General features: G+C 42.1%; 1 protein-coding gene and 1 long non-coding RNA gene across 2 annotated transcripts; both read right to left on the bottom strand.

Moving 5' to 3' along the window:
• Positions 1-228: 228 nt before the first annotated feature.
• LOC309693962 (uncharacterized protein) lies at positions 229-2855 on the bottom strand. The gene is made up of 2 exons (XM_082513651.1): positions 2653-2855; positions 229-2339 (listed from the first exon to the last, which is right to left on the bottom strand). The coding sequence occupies exons 1-2, from the start codon at positions 2822-2824 to the stop codon at positions 1588-1590; spliced, it is 924 nt and encodes a 307-aa protein (XP_082369777.1). The 5' UTR covers positions 2825-2855; the 3' UTR covers positions 229-1587.
• An 896-nt stretch (positions 2856-3751) lies between these two features.
• Positions 3752-4653, bottom strand: LOC309693992. Its single transcript, XR_014272767.1, has 3 exons — positions 4269-4653; positions 4065-4182; positions 3752-3934 (listed from the first exon to the last, which is right to left on the bottom strand). It is a non-coding gene; the product is annotated as an uncharacterized lncRNA (long non-coding RNA).
• Positions 4654-9884: the final 5231 nt, after the last annotated feature.

Here is a 9884-nt window from a genome sequence, read left to right as displayed (position 1 = left end):
TCAGTCCAGCCACTGGTAGGATTTCTGGGTATCAGCCACCTCCTCTATCTGCCGGTGGTACATACTGTGCAGGGGCCTGTCCTTCCATGATGGTTTGTCCTCTTGCTCCTTTTTCTTGGGTTTCTGCTTTCTTCCCGTATGTTACGTTCCCCTAAAAGGGTCCAGGCGGTGAGGGGGAAGTAACAATAAGTGTCCAGGTCAGAAAAAGGAGCCAAGGAGGCAACAGGGTTAAATTAAAGAGTTTTATTAAAATAGCTCAACTAAAAGAGACAGACAAGCCGCTATCACCATTTAAGAAAACAAACGAAACTCAAATGTTAGTCAATAAAGCACAAAGTAAGTCAAAAAGAGTGCAGCTCACAAGCTGCAAACACACTAAGGGCACTCTGGCCCAGAGCTCACCTTTCCCTGGGCTTAAATCTCCTTAACTACTGACGAGAGTCAGCTGCACAAAAGGGAAAGGTGGCACCTCAGGCAGAAGAGGTGGTGGGACACGCCCACACAGGCACCTTCAGGAGGAGGCCCTGCTAGGGCCGTAACACCGTAGCATACAGTCACAGGGTGCTGGGCTTTGGGTGAAACCCTCTGTGCATGGTCAGGAGCTTCCTCATCTAAATGTCATTGGCTTCTAGCTCAGGAATGTTTCTTTATATGTTGAAGCGCATGCATTTAGGCTCCTACATGTGTGATCCTGGATCTTTCAGTCAGTACACTGCAACAAAATCCAGATGAAATAATGACCAATCATTAACCAGAAAGAGTTTGATAGTCCTCTCCACTTTTCCCTCATGTCATCATCCAATTATATCCAATCATTTGATGACGAGCCGCACCCTGGTGTTCTCTCTCTACTTCCCTCTGCAGCAAACGTTTCTTTATTAGTTACATTTATTCAACATAATTCAGTTTGTATAATTTTAACCGGACTTCTTATCATCTCGATTAGAAACACAGTTCCCCCTCTCGTACTCTACATAGTTCACATGCAGTTTCCAGTTCTGATTCTGAATCAATAAAACTGAAAAAGAATTGCTGCAATGAAATAATAATAATATTTAAACCTTTCAACCTGGATTCTGTGTGTGTGTGTGTGTGTGTGTGTCTGAGTGTGTGTGTGTCTGTGAGTGAGAGAGAAGAGCAAACATCTGATAAAAGTGAAGCAGGCACAAAGGTTTTGGACTTTATACATACAGAAGACTCTGTTAAAGCTCTGTGTTACATGACGCCCATGAAGGCTGGATTTCCGGCCTTTAACTGGAGCCGAGCTCAGGGATCTAATCTGCCTGACAGTACAAACATACACAGAAAAAGCAAACTTAATATTTCATTCAAAAGACCTTTAAATTTGACTTTTTCCAAAGTACAATTTAAATAAAAGACCTTCACCGTGTTTTCACTTGAGCATTTAAAAGCCTCCACGAGACTCTGCAGGCTGACACATCTGTTGTTAGACTGATCTCACACCGTGTGACATGTAATAAAGTGATGGAGCAGTGTGAAGGTTTGTAAACCTGGAAGCTCTGCTCTGAGATTCTGTGAATCCTCGGATGGATATTTATCAGCCTCGGCTTCACAGACAGTTTGTCTCTAAGACTTTTGCCACGTGTGAATTTTATTGTGGCGCCACAAATGACTGTGACACCTGAACATTTTCCCGCATGTTTTACAGGAAGACGGCTTCTCGCCTGTGTGGATTCTCATGTGGATCAACAAATTACTCCTTACAGTAAAGTTCTTCCCACATGCAACACAAGGATATGGCTTTTCACCCGTGTGGATTCTCATGTGCACAGTCAAATTATCCATCTGAGAAAAACCTTTTCCACATATGTCACAAGAATACGGCTTCTCACCTGTGTGCATCGAATAATGTCGCTTCATTCTGGAAGTATACTTAAAAGATTTTCCACAAACATCACATTTTATAGACTTTTCACCAGTTTTGTTGTTACACTGACTGTATGACACAGGAGGGCGATCTGCATTGTTGCTGTGACTAATGTTTCGATTTCTAGTGGATCCTGAGTCGGCGCTCCCGCTTCCTTCCTGATGCTGACTCTCAGCTCCAGCAGAGCTGTGAGAGAGGAGCTGCTCCCACATCGGTTCAAGTTCACTGTACCCACTTTCCTCAGCAGCAGCAGTCACCATGAAGGTATCCGTCTCCTCCTTCAGTCCCAGCTGCTCTCCCTCCTGACTGCTGCACAGTTCCTCCTGTTCCTCTTTAATCTGTGGAGCTTCTGGTTCCTCCTGCTCCACACTGGAGCTCCTCTCCTGGTTCCAGAGCTGCTGCTCAGGGAGAACCTCCTCCTCCTCCTCACAGACCTGCTGCTGTGGGACACCTGAGACAATCATAAGCTTGTATGGTGAATAAAGTCAACTACACTTTAAAGAAACTATCATCTTTACATGTGACACGAGTGCAGCCTCTCACACTATCCATCCTCAGACCTCTCTTAGCTTGGTCTTATATACAAATCTGATTCCTCAGCTAAAAAATCCTCAAGAGGAAAATATTCTGACTTCAAAGCTTTAAAGCGCAGCGCGGTCCTGTCCTCTGTTTGCTCTTTGTTAGCTCACATCTCCAAAAAGTCCTCACAATCAGAAACGTCCCGCAGAGCTGTGATCAGGATCCTCCCTCAGAGGGACACTCACCTGTCCTGTGCAGCTTGATTTGGGGTTTCCAGGTGATATCCAGCAGTCTGCGCTGACGGTCGATCTCTTCCTCGTACTGGACGATCGTTTTTTCAAACTCCAAGAATATTTGTTCAGCAGCAGCAGTTAGTCGCTCGTTGATGAACTCTCTCAGATACTGAACTGAAGGCATCGTTGCTGCCGCGGCTCACACACTCAGCTCACACACTCAGCTCACACACTCAGCTCACGATCGATGTATGCTTCCGCGCTAAATTGCGCTCTTTCTCGGAGATATTACTCCGCTTTCAGCCGCACAGGTGTGAGCTTCCACAGACGGTGTCGCAGATTTTTAAAATATTCAACGCAGAACTCTAAATTAAGCCTTTTCCAACACAAAGCCTCCCTGCTCACTCCTCACGCAGGAAACAAACACTTCCGGCTTTTCTTTCCTTACTTCCGCCTGCTGTCACACATAAAGCTTCCTGCAGAGGACAGTTGCTTTTTGTTCCGCCCTGTACAGCCCGCAATGTCTGCGTCGCTTTTAAATCCACAGGTTATAAAGTTCATCAGTCAGACTAACTGAACGCATCAGCCTGGAGAGCAGCTCGATAACAAAGTGTACAACAGTTTCTGTCAAAGCTGAAGATTTTTCTGGACTCATACAGCAGACTGAGATGATGGACTTCACAACCGAGGCTTTACTTACGACCACACATTGATCAGTCTAGTGTAGGTGGTATTCTGTAGTGATGGGCAGATGAAGCTTCATGAAGCACTGAAGCTTTTCATCCAATTGGTTCACTCCAGTGCAAAGCTTCTTGAAGCTTCATTTGCTCTAGCAGGACACCTACTGGACGTAAAAATAATAGCTGGCATGAATTTGAAGAGTGTGGCATTTTGCACACAGCCCGTAAATGTCAACAACAAAAGGAGTGTGTAAAACATGTATATTGTAGTGATGCAGTATACTGTGTATATTTATACTGGCAGTATGGAAAATGATCATTTGGAAATGCTTAAAATGGAAACGATCATTTACTGTGAGGTGAGGTGTGGTTGGGGTGTGGACAGTGGTTGTGCTTTTGTAACGTTGAGGTATGGACAGCAGTCCTGCCTGTTCACATTTTATTCTGCAAAAACTAAATTTTCACTGCTTTTATGACCTTTTTAGTGGGGAGAACATAGCTAGGATTTAATGATTTAACAAATCTTTTAAATCCTTTGTCCTCCACAATGCTAAATGGCTGGGAGTCCTCAATCACCATGCTAACCAGGTCTTCATCTATTTGAGATTGTTCTCCTGAGGAAAGACAATAAAGACAAAGCACAAATATAAATATCACACACGTAACTTATAACAGTTGTATAATATTGTTATATCATTTAGTAACATTACTGCATGCTATATTATCATTGCATTTGATGCTCACCTGGTCTTGCTCCACAATCGGTGTCCCCCTTATTCTCATGCAAAGCTCTGTAGTGCCTAAGCATGGATGAGGTGTTGTTGTTATATCCCAGCTCCCTGGCACATAGCAAACACTTCACCTTGTACAAAAGTAAAGACAGCTTAACATAGGTTTTATTGCACCATCAGTATTATGAAAATACATCTTCTGTGGAAATTCACATACCTTGTTGGGAGGAATAAAATCAAAATGTTCCCACACAGGGGAGGACATCCTCCTCTTCTTAGCTGGCTCCATTCTCTCCTGACTTTCTCTCCTCACTCTCATAAACCTCCAAACTGTCTCCAAACTCTCTCTAACCGCAACTCTCCATCAAACACCCACATTTTGAATGAAGTCTGAGGGGTTTATATCGCTGTCATATCTCGCGGCAAAGTTCGAACCGCTTCATGAACCAGTCACGTGGTACAGCCGGGCAGCGAGGCTTCGGACGTCATCATTTTCAGCTCCTCCCATAAATGAAGCAAGCCTCGATACGCGCTTCGCGGAAACGCCCCCTCCATTACTCGACACACGCTTCGAAGCCTCGATACAGAACGTCCCATCACTAGTATTCTGTTAAATCGAGACTGTGGATTCTCATCAAAACTGACGCTATAAAGCTCGAAATGTTTCACCTCATGTTAGTAAAAGATTCTGAAAAATGCTCTGTACAAAAGACAAGGTTGAAAATCAGTACTGACTGTCAGCCTTCAGACGGGTTCAGACAAAGTTTAGGAAATGTTTGTAATGTTCTTGTTTTCAGGATGTCTCTAAATAAAATGTTTTAATGTATTAAAGCTGAAGGACATTTTAAGAACAACAGCCACACTGAGAGCTTCAGGACAAATGTTTAAAAAATGCAAGATTGAAAGTTTGGTGAAGGGTTTTCTGTTGAATGCTTTAAATGCTGCCCTCTCTGTCTCAGTGCACAAGTCACAACACAACTCAATGAGCAACAACTTTCTGCAGCTAAATGAAGATAAGACTGAACATGCAGAGATATGAGAGGAGGAAGAGGCTGAAGGAGGAGCAACACTGTCACAGAGCAGAAAAGGACTCCCACTGTCAGATACATTCAATATGTGAAGCATACAGAACAGATAGTGTGTGGAAGATGCTGTCACTGCATTACTGGCTCATGTTTCCTTTGTTTGTGATCACACTAACAGGTCGGTTAAAGCAGGAAGAAGAAATGTCTTTAAAGGATCTGTTTGCTAGAAATCACTGGAACAGGCGCTCACAGTTTAACATCGTCTTTAACAACATTTATCTCTTCCTTTAGGTGTCAGCTGTGATCAACTCACTGCAGTCAAGGATGAAGAGTCCACTGTAGAAGGAAACACTCTCACTCTGTCCTACAGATTATCCAGAGATATTATAATTAATGATTATTTCTTCTGGTATCGACAATATCCAGGAAAACCTCCAGAGTTCCTGATCCTCATATCAGGGACGAACAATTCAAGACCGTCAGAGTTTCTGAAATCAGCTGCAAGATTCTCCACAAAACTGTCTGGAAAAAACCGTCTGGACCTTCAGATCTCCTCTGCTGCAGTGACAGACTCTGCTGTGTACTACTGTGCTGTGAGGCCCACAGTGACAGGAAACAGCAAAACTCTGTACAAAAACCTTTGGAGCAAAGACAACAGAATACTCCACAACATCCACTAGAGGGAGCCACACACTGTTAAACCTCTGATTCTTGTGTCATTGGACTGATGACAAAGACAACAGAGAAATGAAGCAGTAAAGATCAGAGACAGAGACAGAGCTGCTGTGGAAGCACAAAACTGTTTGATTGGCTGAGCTATTACAATGGCCCCGCCCACTGAAGTTGAGCTCATCCAATGACATTATTTGTTGGTCATTGTGCTGCAGTGGAAGAACATTGTTCATGTGCTGCCTGTCTGGCTTTAATAACTCCAAAGACATGTTGCTGCACCTCTTTTTGCTTCTATCTCACATTATAGGTGAGTTTAAGAACAGGGATTAAAGTTTAGTTGAAGCTGCTGCATTAAGCAGATATACAGACTGCATTTCACTACTTTTCTTCTTTCTTTTTCCAGGACTAACAGCTGGAGACTCAATCACTCCTCAACAACCTGAAGTCACTAAAACAGAAGGAAAATCTGTCAAACTCACATGTAGCTATGAGACGAGTGAAAGCAGTCTTCTACTTCACTGGTACAGACATGATTCTGACCTTCAGGCTCCTCAGTTCATACTCTGGAAAGGGGCAAAAGACAGCAGTGGTGATGAATATATCCCTGATGATCGATATGAATCAGAAACATCACCTACATCAACTAATCTGACCATAGCAGCCCTAACCCTGGCAGACACAGCTCTCTACTACTGTGCTCTACAAACACAGTGATACAAAGTGTAGAAGAGGCTGTACAAAAACCTGAACACAGATATCTGACTACTCTTCAAAGAGGAGGGAAGTGGTATTCAAAGCACAGCTTCATATCAGATGGATTCTGCTAATTCCTGTTTTATCAGAGTCACTGTGGTTACAGCTGCTAATGAAACACTGTGGGAGGATTCACATGAGCAGCAAATCCACACCAACCACAAACCAACTGCAGGAACGTTCAGACATGAAGAAACAAAGTAACTGTTGCAACTGGAAAGCAACACCTGCTGAATTTTAATGTACTGACAACTTATAACAACGAACATTATTTATAGATTTCATTAGTTAGAAGGTGCAAAAATGCACCTGAAGCAAAATAAACAGAGTGACAGAGGTTTATCTCTTTACGGTTAAACTGTCACATCCATATGCTGTGATGTAAGCATCGTCCTGTAGAAAAGACAAGTGTTGGATACCAAGAGTACACGTTATTGCAATCTGATGACAGAAGCACGCTGGCAGTTCAACCTGATGAACATGAACTTCAGACTATCAGAGAAGAATCAGAAACATTCCCACACAAGCTGAACTCCAAATCTCTGTAAAAATGCCAAAGGCAGAAGTTTCCTTTCACATGCTGCCCCTTGTTCTGAGCAGCCACCTATCTAACATGCTGTCAGGATCTTTGAATTTCATTCTGAGGAAGCGTAACAGGAACCTGAAATAAAGACCAAGAGGAGACACAGACTGTGGGAGGAGCTGAGGTGAAGTACAGAACAGAAAAACTCCACAGTACACAGAGTTCATCATACAGACCACACAAACCCTCTTTATTCAACATGCTGTCGTTCAGCTGCTCCACACATCCTCTGCTGATTATAATGATTCTAACAGGTACGCTAATATCTGTACATTTAAAAATGCTTTTCATTCCAGTGATTCATAAATATATTTCAATATTTATAATTCGTATAAAGCATATTTCTCTCATTTTAGCTGTTTGCTGTCAAGATCTCACTCCAACCAACAAAGAAGAGTTCAGTGTAGAACGCAGCACTGTTACTCTGTCCTACAAATACTCCAAGGAAGCAACTGGAAGTGATTATTTCTACTGGTATCAGCAACATCCAGGAAAACCACCAGAGTTCCTGATCTCTCACATAGGAACAGGAAGGAAAATATCAGATCCAGTCCCTGGAATCACTTTTAATGTGAGTGGAGATAAAACACTGATGACTCTTCAGATCTCCTCTGCTGCAGTGTCTGACTCTGCTGTGTACTACTGTGCTGTGAGGCCCACAGTGACAGGAAACAGCAAAACTCTGTACAAAAACCTTTGGAGCAAAGACAACAGAATACTCCACAACATCCACTAGAGGGAGCCACACACTGTTAAACCTCTGATTCTTGTGTGACTGATGACAAAGACAACAGAGAAATGAAGCAGTAAAGATCAGAGACAGAGACAGAGCTGCTGTGGAAGCCAAAAAGAAAGTCTTACCATGACAATAAAGGTATTAACTTTTATTTTTCCAGAATAGAAAACTAGGATCACACCATCAACTCAACAATTCAATGCCGTTCTTTAGCAGAACTACAAACCAAAGCTGGGTTGTACGTTATCCAAACTCCAAAAAGGCTCAGACTTTGTGTAAAATTTCAACAAAAACAACATGCAAATCTCATAAGTCCGTATTTTATTCACAACAAAACAGAAAAACATTTTTAAAGTCAGTTTTTTTTCTGAAAAAATATTTTTCCAAATTTTGAATTGAACTTATTTTGAATTGAATGGTAGCGACACATCTCAGGATTGGGCAGCAAAAAGCTGGAAGAGTACGTTGTACTGAAAGAAACAGTTGGAGGAACATTTGGCAACTAATGAGGTTAATTGGCCACCAGTCAGGAACAAGACTGGGTATAAATCAGTGCCTGTGGATCTGGCAGCTGGCACATCTGGAAAGGCACCATCAACACTGAAAGGTGCTTACAGGTGACATATTCTCTACCCAGACGACTTTTTCAGAGGTCTTCATATTTTAGCAGGACGACGCTAAACTGCACACTGCATCTATTCTAACAGCACAGCTTCATAGCAGAAACATCTGGGTGTTGAACTGACCCAGACCTTTCACCAGCTGAAACATCTGGATCATCATGAAACAAAAATACACCAAAGAAGACCCAGGACTGCTGAGCAGCTAGAACCCTCTATCAGACCAGAATGGGACAACACTCCTCTTTTCAGGTCACGGACGCTGCACAGTGGAGACCTGACCCAGCTTTTGAGACGTGCTGCTGCCATCAAATCCAAAATAAGATTAATCATATTTTCACTGAATAATATAAAAGCCTTACATGTAAGAGTCAAACAATCATTGGAGAGGTCAGAAGATGATTTCAAGCCAAGCCTCTACTTTTGAACCATCATGAATTAATGTTTGCGTTAAACTTGGCTTCAAAGGTGTTGCTTTTTCTAAAGATATTTTTCGGTTACACCCTTTCACCTGTGTGAATTCTCATGTGGCTAGTCAAATCAGAATTTTGATTAAAGCTTTTCCCGTATGTTTTGCAGGAATACAGCTGTTTACCTGGGTGGATTTTTGTGTTTTTTAAGTCCTGTTATATTTAAAAATCTTTTCCCGCAGATGTTACAGACGTGTGACATCTCACCCATGTGGATTTTCATGTGCTCCATCAGAATACTCCTGTGATGAAAACTTTCCCCACAAGTGTTACAAAGATGTCGCTTCACACATGTGGAGAACCAAATGATTACGGCAACAAAAACTTTTCCCGCATGTTTTGCAAGAGTACGGCTTCTCACCTGAGTGGAGCCGTGCGTGATCTTTAAGTGAAGAAGATGCACAAAACTTTTCACTACATGTTTGACATTGATACGGTTTCTAACCTGTGTGAGTTCTCATGTGGATGGTCAAATGATAGTTTCGACGAAAGTTTTTCCCACATGATTTACAGGAATATGGCTTCTCACCTGTGTGGATCTTTGTATGCTTTCTAAGTACTGATTGGCTAGAAAACATTTTACCACAAGTCTTAATAAGAATAAATTATTCGTTAAAGTATTTGTTAATCATTAGTATTGAAATTTGCAAATTTATTTTTGTGATATTTAAATTTGAAATATTTTGCATCTTGTATATTAAATCTGAATATCTGGTGCTCCATTCTGTCATACAGATAAATATCGCTCATTAGTGTTAACGTTATTCTCTTCAATTTTAGTAATTCTCTTGATTGAAATATTACGTGTCATCTGACAAATTGTGTCAGATGACATGTCTCATCCTTGTGTGAACCATGACACTGCGGGTCGTTGTCCTTGCACATAGTGCAAAGTGCTCCATCCTCCCTCCTCACAGGGATTCAAATGCTGCTAACAGTCTGTGAACCAGGAGGAAGAGGAAGTGAGAGAAGTC

This window comes from Aulonocara stuartgranti (assembly GCF_965226115.1).
Source record: "Aulonocara stuartgranti genome assembly, chromosome: 18".
NCBI classification, from domain to species: Eukaryota; Metazoa; Chordata; class Actinopteri; order Cichliformes; family Cichlidae; genus Aulonocara; species Aulonocara stuartgranti.
Note: the sequence above shows the minus strand (reverse complement) of the source record. Positions and strands in the feature narration are given on the sequence as shown.